This window comes from Schistocerca piceifrons, chromosome 4, assembly GCF_021461385.2.
Source record: "Schistocerca piceifrons isolate TAMUIC-IGC-003096 chromosome 4, iqSchPice1.1, whole genome shotgun sequence".
Classification (NCBI taxonomy): Eukaryota; Metazoa; Arthropoda; class Insecta; order Orthoptera; family Acrididae; genus Schistocerca; species Schistocerca piceifrons.
In genome coordinates, this window is record NC_060141.1 from 131696859 (window position 1) to 131717999 (window position 21141).

At 38.8% G+C, this 21141-nt stretch overlaps 1 protein-coding gene across 1 annotated transcript in view; it reads left to right on the forward strand.

Moving 5' to 3' along the window:
* Nucleotides 1-21141, forward strand: part of LOC124795667 — a 296867-nt gene that overhangs the window by 118113 nt on the left and 157613 nt on the right. The window contains exons 10-12 of the mRNA XM_047259739.1: nucleotides 5915-6329; nucleotides 10942-11012; nucleotides 18402-20711. Coding sequence (XP_047115695.1) covers nucleotides 5915-6329; nucleotides 10942-11012; nucleotides 18402-20711 — 2796 coding nt within the window. The remainder of the gene's footprint in view (nucleotides 1-5914; nucleotides 6330-10941; nucleotides 11013-18401; nucleotides 20712-21141) is intronic.

Genomic DNA, 21141 nt, shown 5'->3' on the forward strand with positions numbered 1-21141 from the left:
AACCTTCATTCCATGCAGTGTACAAACATATAATTCTTAGATTTCAAATTATATGTAACTTGTGCTTCAAGATTGCAATATTCTTATTACATTTATACAAACACTGTTTATAGCCTTCCCCTTTCTTGGCAGAAGTCACTAATGTGTAATATTGTGGTGCCACTCACTCTAAAGATAGTTGTCTTGAATCTTGCAAGAAAATTTCATTTTGCCAACAAAGGAAGAATATGTAGTTATAAAGAGTTTGCGATTACAAGATTGTGTACTGTTGTCCTTCTTTAAACCCATAATAAACTCGTTGCAATGTTTCATGGTGCGGATGTTTGCGACACTGCTGATGGCGATCTGGTAGCATTGAAACAAGTGGAATAATTGAGGCTATTTGAGAGGATTAAGATACATGCTGATGACAGGTTTCACTCTCTTTTACTGTCAACTACTGAAACAGGTCATCACAATCTACAAGCTGTATCGCATTGGTGTCCATAAAAAAGAACAATTAAGAAGTAACAATTGTGCTTCAAAAAGAAAAAAATATCAACCAGTGCAAATAAAGAGTTCTTTAATTCTATTCCATTATGTAGGTGAACTTGCCTTGTTTGTCTTACAGCCAGTAGTGCCATAAGACTCTTTCTACAGAAGAATACTGCTGGTAATAGACAAAGTCTTTTTGCTCTCATGTTGCCACACGCCATCCTCCTCTCCATTTGTCTTTCCTAACCATTTTCTGTGATTTTGCATATTTAGCTATCAATGTTACTACACACTGCAGCATATTTTGCTACCTAGACACATTGCACTTTTAACTTCATTCAAATCTCTACCAGTAGTAACAGTATGTCTCAGACAAATTGTCATTATAAGAAAGAATGTCAAAAGGACTTTTATTTGAAGGATTTAACACTATTCCTAATAATCAAATTTGAATGGACCAAGATTTCCTGTTAAACAGGTCACAGTTCTTAGTAATAATTTCAGAATAAAATTCATTCATCAGTCACAAATACATCTGTAGGCTTCTGAAGATGAGAAATTAATTTAACTGGTAAAGTGAAATAAAAATATATTTGTAACTGATGACTGAATTCTATTCTGAAATATTTACTACAGGTCTGAAAATTACAGCTGTTGTTGTTGTGGTCTTCAGTCCTGAGACTGGTTTGATGCAGCTCTCCATGCTACTCTATCCTGTGCAAGCTACTTCATCTCCCAGTACCTACTGCAACCTACATCCTTCTGAATCTGCTTAGTGTATTCATCTCTTGGTCTCCCCCTATGATTTTTACCCTCCACGCTGCCCTCCAATACTAAATTGGTGATCCCTTGATGCCTCAGAACATGTCCTACCAACCGATCCCTTCTTCTGGTCAAGTTGTGCCACAAACTTCTCTTCTCCCCAATCCTATTCAATACTTCCTCATTAGTTATGTGATCTACCCATCTAATCTTCAGCATTCTTCTGTAGCACCACATTTCAAAAGCTTCTATTCTCTTCTTGTCCAAACTATTTACCGTCCATGTTTCACTTCCATACATGGCTACACTCCATACAAATACTTTCAGAAATAACTTCCTGACACTTAAATCTATACTCGATGTTAACAAATTTCTCTTCTTCAGAAACGCTTTCCTTGCCATTGCCAGTCTACATTTTATATCCTCTCTACTTCGTCCATCATCAGTTATTTTGCTCCCCATACAGCTACGAATAAAGTAATTCTTAGTAATTGATAGGAAGTCATCTAGTGAAACTGAAGTTGTATTTGGAGTTCCCCAAGGAAGCGTTATAGCCTTCTGCTGTTCTTACTCTACAAATGCATTAAGAGACAAACTGAGCAGCCCTTTTTAGACTGTTCGCAGATGATGTTGTTATACACATTGTAGCAAAGTCATCAGAAGATAAAACCTAATTACAAAACTTTTAGATAAGGTATCTGTGTGGTGAAGAAAGTGGCCATTGACCCTGATTAATAAAAAGCGCAAGGTCCTCCACATGAGAATTAAAAAAAACTCCTTTAAATTTTGGTCACACAATATATCGCACAAATATAAAGGTTGTACATTCAACTTAATATATAGGGATTACAATTATGAATTCAATTATAACCATCACATAGAAAATGTTGCGGGGAAAGTGAACAAGTACAATGTTTTATTAGCTGAACACTTAGAAGATTCAGCAGTTCTACCAAAGAGATTGCCTACACTATACTTTTCCACCCTCTTCTAGAGGCTGCTGTGCTGTGTGGGATCCTTACCAGATAGAATTGGTAGAAGACATCAAACAATTTCAAGGAAGAGCATATCATTGTGCATTATCTTGTAATGGAGGAGACTGTTACAGATATGATAAGCAATTTGAGGTGCAATCATTGAAAGAAAAGCAATTTTCAGTGTGGCGCTATCTTTCCATGAAATCGCAATCATCAGCTTTTTCCTCTGAATACCAAAACATTTTGCTGACTCGCTTCTACATAGGGAGAAATGACCAACATGATAAAATAATGGAAATCAGAGCATGCACAGAAATATTTAGGTGTTCATTTTTTCCATATGCCGCTCTTGACTGGGACAGTAGAGAAGTAGTCTGAAAGTGATTCTGGTTTACACTTAACTGTGAATTGCAGAGTAATGATGAATATGTAGATGTAGAAGTCTCATCTTAACATGCTGTATATTGTTAATAGTCTCCCGCAGTAAATGCACTGACTGCATTTTGTTCACTGCATCAAAACACTGCCTTGTAAATACAAATGCATCCTCTGTCATCCCCCTCTCTCTCTCCTTCTTGCCACATGAGTATAATTACAGAGATGTGTCAGATGTTCAGCTGAGCAGAGATTTGGAGAAGGGAGGGATAGTGACTATAAGAAAAGCAGGTAGGAGAAGATGATGGTAGCAGTGAATGGGAACTAAGTGGGGGAAGGGGGAGTGGGGGTTTCTAGTGAGTCGGGGACATTGGTAGAGCTGTGGTCATATGTATCTCCTTAATATTATACTGAGTGGTCTATTAGTGTAATTAAGTTTGTGGTTTACCACGTAGATCTGATTTATTTATGAGGTGTTTCTTTCCTGTTATGGTTTAATGAATGTGGCAGTAATCTGTTAAGGTGAGGAAGTGTTTTATTGTTGATTGTCATTGAGATTGAGATGTCTGTATTTCTGGTGGTAATTTTATGTTGGTGGTGGTGGTGGTGGTGGTGGTGGTGGTGGTGGTAGTGGTGGTGGTGGTGTAAGTGTATTGTAAAAGTTAATGTTGTGTCCTGTAGTTCCATGCTCTTGTACACTCTTTGTATTTTGTGTCAAATGTTCTGCTGTTTGATCTACATATTTTCCAACAAAAAATTATCACCAGAGTTACAGACATGTAAGTTATAAAGATGGACAACAACAGAAGACCTTCTCACTGTACAAGAAAACTACTACATTCATAAAACTATAACAGAAAAGAAGCAACTCATAAGTGATCAGATGAACCTGGCAAAGCACACACTTTTTAAATTAATGGCCCACTTAGTACAATATTATCTACAAACTTATGACAATAGCTCCACCTACGCAACAACTCCCCCCCCCCTTCCACTTGTTTGCCTTATAGTCACTCTGTAGCCCCTGCCCCGCCCCCTTTTCAGAACTCTAACCACTAATCTCTCCACCCATAATCCCCCCCCCCCCCTCCCCCCATATTCTGTTCAACATTTCCTCTAATTTACATTTGTTGATACTCACACTGATGCCCCCACCCCACATCCAAATATGTATCTATGAGCCAAAAACACTAAGTAAATTGCATGCCAATTTTATAAATGTGTATAGTTTTTAATTTATATTAGGCTGGTGCACAAGTTCTTAGTATTTTTTCATAAGTTTAATAAATACAACAGATACACGTAACAGAGACTTTAGTCATCAGTAATAAATTCTCCTTCACTATTTACAACAGTCTGCCAGCAGTGGGGTAACTTTTCGATTCCACAAGTGTAGAAATCCTTGGCTTTGAGGCGAATAACTCGCCAAGTCATGTTCAGAGCGAATTTTCATCTGTAACGCAAATTCCTTGAAGATTGTTTGATACAGAGCGTAAAAAGGTGAAAATCTGAGGGTGGAAGGTTTGGTGAATAAGCTGGGTGCAGAATGACTTCCCAACTCAACTCGTGTATAGTGTTTTTTGTCAGTCTAGCAGAATGGCCGGAAGGCATTATCATGAAGTAGCATCACTTCATGCAGATTTACTGACCATTGTTCTGGGATTGTGTCTGTAAGACGTCTCAATTGTTAAAAATAAATATCAGCAGTGATGGTTACATGTCATAAAAGCAATTCACAGTACACCACACCATCACTGTTCCACAAGCTGCGCAACATTATCTTTCATGGAGGCGGGCAGTTCTTTGTATGGGGAGTTTCTGCTTTGTTTGGGCTCAATCATTCCTTTCTTTCCTTATTTTAGCCGGCCGGTGTGGCCAAGCGGTTCTAAGCGCTTCAGCCTGGATCTGCGCGACCGCTACGGTCGCAGGTTCGAATCCTGCCTCGGGCATGGATGTGTGTGATGTCCTTGAGTTAGTAGGTTTAAGTAGTTCTAAGTTCTAGGGGACTGATGACCTCAGATGTTAAGTCCCATAGTGCTCAGAGCCATTTGAACTTTCCTTATTTTAGCATAAATACACCATTTATCGTCACCAGTAATGATACAGCACGGGAGTGGTCACATGAGCCAGTTGATGATGAGCAAACAGTGAGAAGCACACATGGCTGTCTGCTGCTTTTTGTGATTTTGGCTTAAAGTTTGTAGTTCCCATACAGCCGATGTTTGAACCTTCCCCATTGCATGCAAATGTCTCACGAAGATGGAATGCTCACACATCATCACATTTGCAGTTTTTGAGTACACTGACTTGGGTAATTGTGAATTAATGCATTTAAATGATTGTCATCGAACCCCAAAGGTCTTCCTGTCATTGGAAAATCACAAATGTGAGAACAATCCTCCTTGAAATGAGAAAATCATTTCCTTGGCATGCTCTGTCCAATGGCATTATCGCCATACATGGCACAAATGTTTCTGACTGCCTCCACTGTTGTCACCCGTCTCTTGAACTCAAACAGAAGAACGTGTTGGAAATGTTCTGAGTTTTCCACTTGGAACTCTATTTTCTAGTGTCCACAGCTATTTCCAACTGACAATATGTAAACTACAAATAAAAATGACAATCGATAAATAAACCCTTAGCAACTGGAATACCGACATGCAAAATAAAAATGCTACAAACTTGTGCACCAGTCTAATAAATACCAAAATGTCATGACATTATTTACATTTACAGAATGACTAGAGAAGATGCATTATAAATGAAAGTGAAATGAGTCTGGTGAAAAATTTCAGGTTGTTTAATTGAACTTCTAAATATCTGTCTTTCCTCTGAAGAATTCATGCATCTCCTTGTTCCGCTTTGTGAAAGATTATCACCTCATGTACTGGATGTAGTAACATAGTCTAACTCTGCTTGATTTCATACAGGTAGCACTTGATAATGAGTGACATATGAATGTGGTAGTGGAAGAATAAATGTAATATAAATTTTAGTTCCAGTGGAATTATTACAATGTCGCTCATACAGTATTTAATTATGTTGTGTCACACTGTTTGTGATAAATGATGGTTATTTGTGTCATTTTATACACTTTTTAATTCACACAGTCATGAAATTATTTGCAAAGGCAACAGTTAATTTTCTTATGTTCACTTTCTTCTCCTTATTTACATTTCGGAAATTAGACATGTCATAGCACAGTTTCAAGTAATTGCTTAATATCTCTTCTGTACATGTCAGCTGAGTGAAATTTGGTAATACATGCTCAACTTTGCTTTATTGAAGATAGGCAGTGTGCTTACAAACATAATTTACACTTGCAGGTCAGCCTCCTTGTCATCTCCGACCCAGGCTTCACTATCTGTGGCAGAGCGAATCAGTGAACTGGAACGCCAGCAGCAACAACAACTGCAGCAGCAGACAAAGTACACTTACCTGGACCCAGAGAAACGCCACCGGGTGTCGGACCCCACACTTAAGGCCATCCAGAAGAAAGCTCTGCTGTCTTTCTACGAGCGGCACCACGCCCAGCCAGCAGCAGCAGCGCGAAGCCAAGCGTGGCGTTCTGAACCACAGCTGGCTCTTGTTCCACCTTCAGCTCAGCAGTTGCCACCTACACCCTCTGGCCCGCACTCACCACCACCCCCGCAGCCACCTCCAAGACCTCGAACTGCGAGCATGCAGTCTTCTCGAAGGGCTTCGTCTGCTTCCGACTATGCAGGTGGATCCTGGAGAGAGGTCAGTATTTGTCAGGTAGCAGCTGTAAGAAAACTGTTGGCCTTTTATATTCATATGAACACTACTCATTCTTGATACTGAATTACAGTCATTGACTGCCTTCTCTCTCTCTCTCTCTCTCTCTCTCTCTCTCTCTCTCTCTCTCTCTCCTCCCTCTCTCCTTCTCTCTCTTGTATCAGATTTATTAAACACTATTTTGGAATCTAAACATGTTTGTGGTGTCCTGTATATATTCACTGTATATCTACGTTCATCCTGTTGCAGAGTGCACATGTTGCCTTCTAGTGCTGTCCATTCCCTTGAAACCAGCTTTTCAATCTTTCATACTACAACATGTCTCCTGACTGGCCTGTTCTTGGCCAAATTGGGTAACATAATTTTCCTTGTCTGATGTAGCTACAAGTCATGGAGAAATTGAAATATAATTGTTAAGAGTTGTCAGCAGGTGTGTGCTACATGAATTGATGTGTCATAACACAATTTGGACTCTGTTTCAAACAAATCAGCATTTGTGTGTCACTTGAGGTTTCTGTTAATTTCATTACATATATGCTGTAATGATTGTGGTTTAACCTCACAAGAGTTTTCACTTTGCAAGTGGGAACAGTAGTACCTTAATTGTAAATAAGTTTTTTTTTTATTTTTTTATACAGTCCACACACAAAAAGTGAGCTGCTTAAAACTGTTTGAATCTTCTGCTGTGACGCAATATACAGTTCTTGAATAAATGTATGTAACTCTGTGATTTCAGTATGGATTTAGCTTTCATGTCTATTGAAAAGTCCCAAAAGCACAATTTTCTAGCAATTTTTGTAGTTGGCACCAAAATTACTCATTGATTTATTTTATATTTTCTGTTTGTCATACATTTTAACTTTCTTGATATTGTACTTGTTTGTATGTATGTTAATATGCATTGATAACCTAAGTATGGCAGGATCCTTTGGTTATTTTCTCTCCTTCATCACAACTCATGCAACTGTTTTGATATTCTTTATTTCATAGTGATGTCACACTGGAGGTTTGTTCAACAAAGCCCATAGGATGAATTCTGCAGTTCAGGAGAACACAAGCTGGAATTTCTTTGGAGAAATAGGTCTCATGAGAATCTGTGACTTTAGCTCAGGCCAATAATCTGACTGTTGATCTTTGTTAGACTCATTTTGCAAATTCGGGCAGTTAAAGTATGCTACAAGCTCACTCATAAACTATACTTATGGACTTAATGGAGAAAACAGCAGAACTGCTGCACACTTTGTAGCAGTAAAGGTATTTTTTTAGAGAGTTTTATCAAAATCTAATTTGCTGAGAAGAAAATGGAACATTACAGCATTTGTATATTCCTCATGCATAATACCTGATGTGTGACACTGACATATCGCAGTACAAAAAATGCAGCTGTATGCTTGCAGGGAACTCCTGAATTTAATGGAAATAGATTAACCACTACAAATCTGAAGAACAAAATTAATATACCCGTATAGGTGACAATACATATGCTTAAGAACGTGATAGCCACTTTGATACAAGTATTCTTTTTTTAAGATTTTAGTATGCTGTATGTGGAACACGTCACTAACTTACTGATACTGTTTGGTTCACAAGTAACAACCCACAAGGTGGAACTTAACTAACTGGCAAAGAATAGCATGATTCAGAATAAAACTAATCAGCAGCAAAGAATGGAGTTTCTTATGTAGAAGTGAGTATCAGCCATTGCAACCTTCTATCTTTTCTGGCTTTTAGCCTGTGGTATAGTTACTCGTTATGGGGAAGCTTAATGGTTCAGAATTAATATAGCTAGACAATGTATACAAAACTTGCTGGCAGATTAAACATGTGTGCCAGACTGAGACATCTTAAATGTAAAGAATTTAAAAAGTTCATTAAAATGACAAATTTGCCGCATTGCTGCACACAGATTTCAACTAAAAACGTTGTCACATGATAATGATTTATGATACATGGAGAATACAAGGTGAAGCTCTGCTTTTCAAAAATGACACACGGGATATGTATTTGGAGATTTAACACAATTGCAGTGTCTGGTGAACATGAAGTTCTTGTTGCGGCAGAAGCTGCAGACAAAGCGTAGCTAGTGGGAGACATAGTGAAAGAAGACCTGATTTCATACATCAGGCCACTGAGCTGAAGCAAGTAAAGAACTGCACTACATTACACTAGGTATGAATTAAACTCGAAACAGCCTATTCAATCAAAAGACTTGTTCATAAAGCAATGCTGCTTGGCAGCTTAGTGATGACAACACAATAACTTAGTTAATTCTTTGATGCTGTGGATGAATTTCAAGCAATGGATGTTAACATAAACATTGATCTGTCGTCAGTAATTCTGCACTATAGTCTTTCAGATAACTACTACAATTCTGGATGTGCTATTGAATCCCATGACAATCTACCAGGTGTAGAGATACTAAAATTATAAACCTTGAAATAATACAAAGCAAGGATGCAGAAACAAGCGAAAATTGCCTCAACATACAGATGCAACTTTTGTAATGAGAAGGGACACAAAGAAGACAAGTGCTTTTACCACACATGCAATGATCCAAAAGTGTTCACACATGTGACAGAAATGCAAGAGAATTTAATGCTTGCAGACAGTAGTGCTACAAAAGTAACAGCTAAAGGTGACATATGCATCTCAACCACAGGCAGTGGCACCAACTCCATAACACTGAAAAACTCTTTATATGTGCCAAAACTCTGAACTTATCTCATTTCAGTGGCAAAAGTTGAGGACAATAACGAAACAGTTACATTTGATAAAACTCGTGCAGATGTACTAGGTAATAATGGTTGAATCAGTATGACTGCAGAGAGAGAGAGGGTAACACTTTTTTTTAATAAAGTGGTACAAAGGCAAGCATCTTTTCCAAGCCAAAAGTTATGAAAAGTTATATGCAAATCTGGCATGTTCAATTAGGCCACTTGAACTCAAAAGATATGATCAAAATGCTCGAAGGTGAGTATGACAGGTTTGAAATTCAGTGATGTCGATGTCAATAGATGCGTTACATACGTTAAAGGAATAATCATGTCCACTCCCTTCACCAAATGAGAAGGAAACTCAAATGAACTTAAGGAGTTAATCCACTCTGGTACCTGTGGACCAATGAAAGAAAAATCTCGAGGTGGTGCAAAAGTTTTGGTATCCTTTATAGATGACCACAATAGATGATGTCAAGTCCACTTGCTTCGATGTGAAGGAGAAGTTGTCGATAAATTTTTTGGATTCAGGAACCCAGTTGAAGGACTGGTCATATAATTAAATATTTTCAATCAGGCTATGGTAAGGAGTACTGCAATGAAAGAGTGGTCTCCGTCATCATAATGGCAGAAATATAGCAGTGCCTAACATTTCCATACACATTGCAGTAGAATAATGTCACTGAATGAAAGAACTGTTCAAAGGTGAAATTGCTCACCGCATGCTGTTAGTCAGGACTACCACCATCATTTTGGGCTGAAGCTATCAACACTACTAACTACATCAGAAATTGTTGCTTAACTGAAGGGCTGTCTGGTGGAGCTCCATATGAGAAGTGGCTGAAGAGAAAACCTAACCTATCTCGTATTCGTAAATTTAGTTGAAAGGCTGGCATCCTGGCTAAATCATCAAATGAAGGAAAGTTTTTTCATAAAAGCAAAGAAAGGATTTTTGTAAGCTGTACAGGCTATTCAAAAGCCTATCATGACAGTTTTGAGCCCAAACATACTTATGTGGACTTATGTGAAGATGAACTGATTGTTGGCAAAGAGGAGGAATCAACATTAACTCCATGGGAGAAGATTTCAATGGTGATACAAACATTGACCCAGAGCCATTGTCAAATTCTACGGCTTTGAAGAAGATGGACTTTCGATCACTACATGCCAAGAATTCATTACCAACAACACTAATTAAAAATGAAGCAGTGTACAAGATTTAAATACTGCATATCATTTCAATGGAACTGATAAGGCTATGAAGTTATTATCTTGATGAGCATTCATTACTATGTCAGTCACTGCCATCTGTTCAGTGTAACTTGCCTTACTGTATTCATGGTGAAGTTTATATTTGACACATTACAAAAATGAATGAAATCAGTGGTAATTTCCACCATACTACATCTCACTGACAATTTTATGTACCTGATCAACAGAGAAGATAACATCAGATCATCAGAGAACTTATGTTCATGTATGGAAAAGATTTAGTTCCACTAAATGAGAGTGCAGAAGAACAAGACACACATATGTGCATTCTGAATTTAACATTAAGGCCTGCTCAGCTTTTGTACCATTCATTAATTTATTATCTAGTCATACACATGTATTATGTGGAACATTAAATAATTGCCAACACCAGAGAATGTACCTCACATTATAAGAGTACACTATTTGACAATACAACATAACTGTCCTGTAAATTTCTAAAATGCATTGTATACTGAAGTTCATTTCATTAGATTATAACAAAAATTATTCTTTCAAACCAACATTCCCATACTTATTTAATTTTGAGAGAGGGAGAGAAAGAGGGAGAGAATGGGGGTGAGGGAGAGAGAAGAACTTCAATGTAAACTTAGTATGTTATATCTTTTCAGATGGCAGCTACCAGAGAAATAATCATAAATGAAGCTGGCAACTTGAAAGATGGGCCAAGGCATCAACACAGGTAAATGAATTCATTTAATTTGAGGAAGTTTCACATCTTCAGCTCCATGTATATAAAGCAGCTTCATATGTAATAGCAGGTGCCAACATTGATTAATATCTCTTAATTATTATTTTCTTCATAGGGGCACTATGAATTTTTCAGTTCCTTCTCACTTGTTTCCTTTTCCTCCAGTATTCTTTCTTTACATGACTGTGTATTCACTTAATTAAACCATTGTATGCCTCTTCATTTATCAGTTCTACTTTAGAGCATCTCTTCTTTTAACAGATGCTTAAAATTATTTAAAAAATATTACACATATTATGTGGAACCAAAAGTGGAACACTTGATGCCAGACTGCCAAGTTGCCCTTACTTTTTGTTTGTGGTCTGGTCTGATCTAATAAAATAAGATGTGACCACAGATCCATGCGTTTTGTCTTTAGTTGGTCCCAAAATTTTCCTATTACTCAAGATTTTTTTACTGTAGATCCCCCTACAACAATTTTAGTAATTGCATTACATGGTAGGAAGGCAAGGGATTGCCACATCCAAAAGGATCAGGCATACAACTACTTACTACTATTTAAAGAAACTCAAACACAGTAACTTCATAGGATACTGTTTTATTTCAAAGTATCCATTACAGTTGTTGGCACACCACATACACATGCTGCAGAGGGCAGCACAGTCTGTTGCTTGCTACAAAATGCCAACAGATAGTGTAAGAGTCTCTTATTTCCCACTCTGGTTGATGTCAAGGGGAATGACCAGCTAGGCTGATCAACAGATCTTTGTTCCATCTGACAGCTGGAGAATGGTGCATCTTATTTTGTTGTTTCTGCCATGGCACACCTCTTCCACCACTGCATTCTTTCAGAAGTGCCACGATTTGATATCTTCCTGCAGCAGAACAGTTATTGCTTCTCTTCTTGACTGATATCCATCACCTCATGGTAGCTTCTTAGTAGTAAGAGAAGAGGTATTCATTTTTCCATCTATGTCAAAAACGCCCTCATTGACCCTTTGTCTCAGTCTGAGCAACTTGGCAAGATCCTTCAGAGTTGTTGGTTCTGTCCAACATAGAATAGTTACCAGTATGCTGCCATGTTGGAAGTGACCGTGTGTCAGCATCATATCACTCTCACCTTGAGTGATGGGTCTCTAATCTGTTGCAGCTTCTGTCGCTATCAAAATGGTGTTTAGATTCTCTGCACCCACCTGAGAGCGATGAAACACCTTCCTCAAGCAAAGCTTTATAGAACCTATGTTAAATTTCACCAGTGTCCCACCAAGCCAACCGTGGTGGTATGTACTTCCAGGATACCCCATGGTGGGCACAGTACCACAGTATGTCAGTGTGCTCAATGTTTTTAAGAGCTCTGACAGTTCTGTATTTGCTGAATGGAATGTTGTAGCATTGTCTGAATAAACAGTGAGTGGTAGGCTTCTGGGTCCTGCAAAATGCTGCATTGTCATCAGGAATCTATCAGTGGACATATCAGTGACAAGCTCAACATGAATTGCACATTTTGTGGCACATGTGAATTGAACCATGTTTGACTGCTTGGTTTGGTGTTCAATTTTACCATTAATGGGCAAGTGAAGTCAATGCCTGTTACCGCAAACTGTCACGCAGGTCGAACTCTGTCCAGTTGTACTGGAACCTCCATTTCTTCATATATGTGTATTATCTTGCAGGGCAGCCAGGAGTGAAGACTTCTCTTAACATCATGTTGTACATACAGTATCCAAAACTCTTTGTGCAGCTCTCCTAGCACAATGTGTACACCGAGGTGGTGAAGTCTTACATGTGTATGTTTGATCAGAAGCTCCATGAAGTGACATCCATCCAGGATAATTGTATGCTTGTCTCAGCTGGGCAATGCTGCACATTGGAACCCACCACTGAGCCAAATCACACCATCAGACAGGAAAGTGTTGTGTTGAGCAATCTTTGATGCTTTGTGTAACTGTACCCCCTTACACAAACCAGATAGTTCAACAGTGAATAGTTCATCTTGAATTCTTCTGATCTAACATGTACAGGCATTTTGTTATTCCAGAGCACACAGATTGTTCTGTGTGATATCAATAAATTGAAATAACAACAGCAGTAATATGCAGTATTCAGCAGTATGAACAGAATGTGTGGTGTTGAATAAGGCTTCAGTGATAGTGACCATAGTGACATTTGTTTGGATGTTTGGCCTCTGGCATTAATATAGGTCAATCTGGTATATCCAGTGACCACGTGTGCTTGTCTTCTGAAAGCCATGTTGGACCAGACCACCAGATGTCAAGCATTATTAGCAGATCTGCTTCTAGTCACCATGTGAGGAGATCTTCAGGATTTTGATTTCCAGGACAGTGCCTCTGTTGACTGGGTGTAATGCAGGTCAGTATTTTTGTCACCCTATTACAAATGAAGGCTTCCCATACATTTTTGTAATTTCGTGCTTATTCCAAGGCAACTGTTGAGTCAGTCCTCAGAGTAGCTCTTTTAACACCAAACCTTACAAAAGTAAAGAAAGAATTGTGAGCTCACTAGTGTGGCAAGCGCTTCCAACCTAAGTAAGGTACTTTCTTTGATTGGTGCCAAGGTGCAAACAATATGTGCTGTGTAACCAATTTCACCAGTTGACCATACAAAAAAAGGCACCATAAGCTCTTTCAGATGCATGCAGAACCTACACACTGCTGCAGAGTCACTTGTGCATGTTATACATATTCTTCTGTGAATGTGCAATGGTGACAAACAGTCAAGTTTTAAAACCCAAGAGTGTCAATTATGTGCAAAATTTACAGACAAAACTTTCTCCCATGCAAGATACTATAGTCACATGTCTTGGAATATTAGTTTAGCAGCTCTCTCATTGGGTGTGACCAGATAAAGAGGATCATAAAATTCAGTTGCTGCTTGAAGAACATTTTTCTAAGTAGCCAAATCGTCAGTCAGGTGTTCAGCTATCTTTTGGTCGTCAGTGGAGACAGATTAAGCTCATGTTTTCCTGTTGATTCCCAAGACTCACTCTGCAAACTTGGTTCCAAGGGCTTTGGCATGCCATATTGCTTTCAGGTCTTTCAAATTAGTAAACAGTTTGGAAAGCAGAAGCCTTATTTGCAGGAAGAGAGCTGTCAGTTCATAATAAACACTTGCAGCCTCACACTAGCTGCAAAATCATCCACGAATGCAGACTTCTCTATGAGTACTGACATTTGTGGATATTTTTCATTGTTTAGTGATGCTCCCTCATAATTGCTGGAAAAGAAATGGGCTCGGTGGAAGTCCAAATGGCAAATGTTTGAAGCAATACATTTTCACATCATCTATGGTGATACAGGTACCACTTAGTCCACATCATACTGTAGTCCTGTTGGAAGTTGTGGGATCCTAACAAGGTTATGAAGTTGTCTGGCAGTAAATTAGGTCCTGTTTCTAAGGCATCATTCAAAGCTGGGTAGTCTGCATCTTGTGATGTCATGTCGAACATGATCCTGTATTTGATTTTTTCAATGCTGTGTTTCTTGACTGCATGGTATGGCAGGTAAAATATGTATCTAATTGTATAGTCCTTAGGTGCAACTTCTGTCTGAGCCCTCTTAATGTAGTATGACATGTTCTCACAACAAATGAGCTTCATTTCTTCATTTGACTCAACTTGTTTTGTACCTGGTCCCTCTTAATATGGCTTGACATGTCCCCGTGATGAATGAGCTTCATTTCTTCATTCCATTGCAACTTGTTTCATAAGGTACAAAGATGTGCTTCAGCAGTATTGAAGTTGCTGGAGAAAAGAATAACCTTCCTCCAAGGTAGCCATACAACTCTGTGACTACTCTCCACATGATATGACTCTTGGAACTCCTGTGAGACAGGGTTGTGCATGGGTGTCAATGCTGAGTCTTGATGCTGTGTTATGCCAGTTGTCTCCAAGGCACAAAAGTGGTGCAGTGAATCGTTAGGCATTTCACTGAACCTACCCTCAATGAAGTTGGTTGGCTGGTTAACCGTAATTCCAGTTCTGCTTCCACTAAGAACACACCCAAATATTGTGGGAAAAGAACCAATGAAACTGACACTTTAATTGGTTTTTCTGAGGTCACAATTTTCCAGTAGTAATTAACTCCAATCAAGACTGGAATAGAGAGATCTTTAGAGCCTTCTCTTGGATCTGCCAGCTGTGTACCCACCCTCAAGGCCATGTCATCTACACCTTATGGTATTGTTACTTGATGTGGGAATTTATTGCTGCTTTCGAACATTGTAACTGATATATGAATGTTGATGGAGTATCCCATCTTATTTAAATGGACATTACTTGTTGAGTGGGATGAAATGTAGGATGACACAGAGGTCGTTATCTCCAGAGTTGTGGTTTCAGTGACATTGAATTAGAAAGATTGACTGGCTTGGTGTCACTCCTACCAGTTGGTCCTCTGATACTTCCATGAGCAGTTGCAGGTATTTGAAGTTGGAGGTCATCATTTCAATCTTGTTCACTGTCTGGAGGTGTCTATTACAGATGGAAATGTGGTACTCCTCCTTACATTGTGCATAGGATGCCTTTCTCCATTTAAAACACTGATTTTTGTTGTGGTCACGTCTAAAGCATAAGAAGCAGCATTTCATTTTCTTCAGGATATGCATTATAACCTGTAAGCTGACAACTTTTTTTTCAATCTTGGCACCTGTGCATCCTTCCTCGCAGTACACACAAAAAGTTTCTGAATGTTATTGTTTTCTCTTTTTGTCACTTTCATTTTAATCTTCACATGAAAAGTAGACACACAGAGCCATAATTCTACTGCGGAATGCAGTGATGGTTCATTCAACCTTTTTGTTTGGAACTCCATAAGATGTGTAAGAGACCTGTCTTGAATCTTTTGCCTTTGTGCATGGATAAGCCAATGTCTGCAAATTTCTTCTGCGAATGCATATAGCAGTCTGTGGGTGAGCACTCTCAGATAAGTATGTGATGTGTCAGGCGCAACACAATCCCATCTACCAAATACTTGGGTGGCCCATCTAGACACCCACAGAGGAATATGTGCTTATTCATAAACAGTCCCATTGGATTTTTGTTGGTGAAAGCTGTGAACTGCTCTCAGAATGAAACCCATGTGTCTTTGTCATCTGAAAAAGGATGTAGTTTGATGGTAGGCAGCTTGACATCTACCGTTCAGATAGCAAATTTTCATTTGTCTGTATAGTCCTTGCAAGCTTATGTTTCAACCTTGTATTCAGTGTAATCAAGTAAGTCCTGTATTGAATCATGTAGTATGTTTATCTCTTCTATGGTTACCTGCAGGCCATTCTGACAGTGTCTCATTTCCTATTCCAGCATAGAAACATTGAACATATTCATCTGGCTCATGAAACTCATAGTGTTATCTCTTGTGTTGCAGTGTTGGGAGACTCGTTTCTTGTCAGTCACGGTGGGTGGTTTTTGCTATTTCCACTAGATACCCCCAATAGGTGTTCACTGCTAGAAAGAGGCAGCACTGCAGTTCAATAGTTCACTGTCGGTATGCCTTAGGAATGCTTACTGTTTGTAATGTATGGCAGTACTGCCCTATAGTGTGAGCAGTTTCCCTTTGCAATGTGCAGTAATACATCAGCTGCACAATATTGCTCTGCCATCAAATGCATGCATCAGGTAACACCATAAACAAACGGTCGGTCTGTAATGTTCATGCATGTGAAGTACAGAAATGCCGCAACTTATTTGCGTGAGCTGAATGTGGTTTGGTAAGATCATATTTTGAGATTTAAGTCACTCAAAATCTTCTCCTTCGGTATAGAACCCTCTTGAACATGTTGTAGCAGTTGATCTGTTGATAGACTCCCAGATTTAAGCAGCAATATGTTGGTATGTATTACTACTTAAAATAATTCTAACACAATACCTTCAGCATACACAGCTTTATATCATGGCAACCAGTATAGTGGTAGTCATATCACATACATGTGCTGCAGAGGGCACTATTATAAAATGCAGACAGATGGCATAAGTGTTTCATATTCCCAAACTCATACTAACGCACTATGGTGTTGAAAACAAACAACCTGAGAGAGGACAGCTTTATTCTGAGCAGCATATTAGAATACAGGCTTTCAAAACTTCCACATTCATTAACTCATGTCTGTCTATGTGGTCCTTTCACATCACTTCCTTTATCTCCATTCACACTACTCTAATGTAACTGCATCTAGTGGGAGCAGCAACTTTGTAGATAGGTACCCCATATCTCTGACATATTTCAACATTATATTGTAGCTGCTGCAATTTTTCATTTATGAACATGGGAGACATATCCACAAACAAATAATGACCAAAGACACCACTGCGATTAAGCAGCACTCGTTGATGCCTGTGCTTGTGGGTGTTGTAGTTTTGTGACAAGGAGTTTTATTCTGTGCAAATGCAGTTAGATGAAGTTATGTAAGACTCTTCCACAGAATGATCCATTATGTTATATAATATAAAATGAAAGCAAAAAGTTAAGATCAACAGTATTTGAGAAAGTCATTGAACTATATACAACTGAACCAGTAGAAAAGTGAACTGAGAAACATAGCCAGATCTCTGCTTTCAATTTTTTTTTTATTTTAATTTATTTTTGTATAACTTGGATTATTAGGGAAGGGAAAGATAGGAAATAAATAAAAATAATGTTATGACATGCGGATATTAGGAAGAGATAAATCTCATTTTGTCCCTGGATTGGAAGCACTAAAGAATTAGAAAATGATTTAGAAGTAATAATCTTACATATTAGTAATTTATTTTAAAAATTCTCAAAGCTTGTGATTCAGTTCTCTTTTATAGTATGTGTGTGTGGACCAGCTGCAATTTTTCCCAAATTAGGAAGGAAGGGACCAAAATATTACTTTACTGTATTAGAAACATATGATACTGTATTAGAAATGTATGAATCTACAATGAAATTTTATAATATTTAAAAATAATCTATGTAAAGTATGTGTGTGAAGGTGATATGCTAAGATGCAGATGGGCACAATTACAACACTTACACATAAGCTTTCGGCTACAGCCTTCGTCTAAAAAAAAAAAATAGAAACACTCACCATTCATTCAAATAAGCAAGTACACTTCACACACACAACACCCGATTCTGGCAGCTTGGATTCTGGTGAGAACTGCTGGAGTTGATGGTCATGTGTACATGAGGTATGCCTGCTTGGGTAAATGAACAATGGGTCTTTGTCTTTATTTTTCTAACGAAGGCTGTGGCTGAAGGCTTATGTATAAGTGTCTTTTAATTGTGCCTGTCTGCAACTTAACATGTAAGCTTTACAGTAAGTAGCAATCTACTTTCTCCTACATTGTTGATATTCCAACCTGGAGTTTCTATTGTTTTATGTATATTTTTTTCTTTTCAGTTCCAGTTGTGGTTCGCTATCGACTGACCTTCTAGGACCACTAATAATGGGCCCATCAATTTCTGTCGATGATTGGGTGCCTGAACGACCACCAAAGAAACCACATTTGCGTTCTGCATTTCCTCGTCCCGTTCAAGACCGTCTGCCGAGCCCAGATTTGCCTCCACCATCTCCTCCCCCAATGGTAGAAGATGAAGTTTTTGCCTGTGATGATCCCTTACCACCGCCACCAGCTGACCTTCCTCCTGTGGAGGGAAGTCCATTACCATCATCTTCCAGGCCACAAGACCAAGCTCCAGGAGACAGTGTTTCTGAGTACCACGAACCCAGTGCTGAAAATGAACAAGTGAGGATTCCTGAAAGACCTAGCAAGGCCCAAATTTCCAGCAGTGGTAAGATGTGCAATGACAAGCAAGTAGAAGGTGGACATGTTCATTTAACCTGCAGCTCTTCTTGTCAGAGGCATCATACGGACAACAGTTCAGCTCATGTCATTTCGGCAGAAGCATATAATAGCTCAGAGCATTTGAAACAAGGTGATGGTGCTGTAAATAATAGGAACTGTACATCATTTGCTGTTTCACAGAAACACTCTGAAAATAACACTGGTAATCATACTTATTTACAAAATGGACACTCATCAGAAAAATATCATGGCCATTTTTCCCAACGACTGTCTGATAATTACAATTTCAGGTCACGGTTTCATGACAGTTACAGGTCTCAGAGGTATTCTGAACATCCACAGAGACAACAGGGAAGTACATCTTCATTACCACGGTATGCAGAGAGCCACTGGGCATCTCAGAGACATAGTGAAACAAATCTTCCACAGAAATGCTCTGATATGAGTCCCACAAGCCACAGAAATATTGAAAATGATTTCCAGAACTACAGAAATTCTGACATAATTCATAGGTATTCTGAAATGGGTTACATTCCACACAGGTATAATGGTGACGGTAATACAACACTTCCCAGAAATCACGAGTATCGGTACTTCTCTTCAAAAAATCCAGGAACGGCAATGCAGGACAACATGTACCCAGAAAGTCATGTGCAGAGACCTTCACACAACAGGTACACTTCACAGAGATCTAATGACAGGTGCCACAAACATGGTACACTGCCTAACCACGAATTCCCTGCATCGAGTGAACACACTGTGCATAAAGCGGCAGAAATATGTGATAGAATTTCAGCTGAAAATACAATGATCAACCATAAGGTTGATAATAGTGCCAATGTAAATACTGAATGCAACTGTTCAGTACAGAAACTAAATGACTGTGCAGTGAATCAAAGAAAAGTAGTTAACCTGAACAGTCCACATGAAAAGCCAGATGACAGTGGCCTTCTGAAAATCAATAGCAGGCTTTCTCCAAGAAAACTGGACCAAGAAACAGTTCATCATAAACACCTAAGGAGTAGTAGCACAGGAAATAAATCTGTTGAAGGTGATAGTTTATTGCAGAAAGTATCCAATAGCAGGCTATTGAAATCTTCTGAAAATCTAAGTTCACAACAGAAGACCTCTCATTCTTCTTTGAGCCTGCACAGCAGTGGTGGAGACTCAGTTTCTCCCATTTCCCGAATGCAGGAAAATAACATAGTTCATCAGCATCAGTCTGATACAAACAAGCAAATGCAGGGACATTTCGAAAGAGAATACCATGAACATAATAACCCAAGAAATGCAGAGACCAAGCATCTTACTAGTTCCAGAAGTTTTGACAATGGATTTCAGCAGAGGCACAGACAAGATGTGACTAACATGCCACAAAAGTCTTTTGACAGTAGTGATTTAACCCAGAGGTTTAGTGAAGGTAGTACACAACACCATAAATATCCTACCACAAAGAATGTTGTTCCTTTTAGCCAGCACAGCTCTACAAGCAGTACTCCCATTTACAGAAACAGTAGCCGAATGTACACAAGACCTCAGCCATTAAAACCATTTGAAATAACCTGTCAGAGTGAACTGGAAAGGACTTCAAGTTCCAGTGGTCAAATTACGAATACTGATGGGCGGTCGTCTGCTAGGTGCTCCACACAGAAGCTAGTAGTGAATGGAAAGCTAGCAGCTCCTCTTCACAGTGACAGGCTGGAGTCCGAAAGAATTAGTGGAACTGTTTCAATGCCAGCAAAGGCTCGACTTCAGCGATTGCCCCTAACATTGCCAGTGGGAAACAGCCAAGAATCAGCTTCTACTCAATCAACTGCCAGCCATGGAACCCAAGAAAGGGAAGCCCTGTCACCATCCTCACCCAAGCCAGCTGGAAATGGCAGATTCTCACCACCACACCAGACGTGAGTACATCTTTCAAACATTATATTCAGAATTCATTTTGCCTACATTATGAAAATTTGTGTGTATATTAGAAAATGCCTGGTTTTGAGCACCATAGCTTCCATCAGCTTCTATCCATGTGTACATCTGCTGTAGCTGGAAAGGAGTGTTCGTTCATTGTCCATGCTTACATAATCACACTCAAGAGATGTTTTACCATGGATTTTTCTTGTGGGGCTTAATTTCAAGTAACGTGCACATTTGGTTTGCTTTAGTTGCTCCTTCGATTACATTTGTGATACAGCATTACAATTTGAATGGCCATTTGTATCGATGTACTTTTGTATTAACCTTTATTTATGATTAAATTTAATAACAGGGTCTATTTGAAATTTAAGCTATGGGGTCATAATTGTCCAATTTATATTTAAAAAGGGTCTTATTAACAGT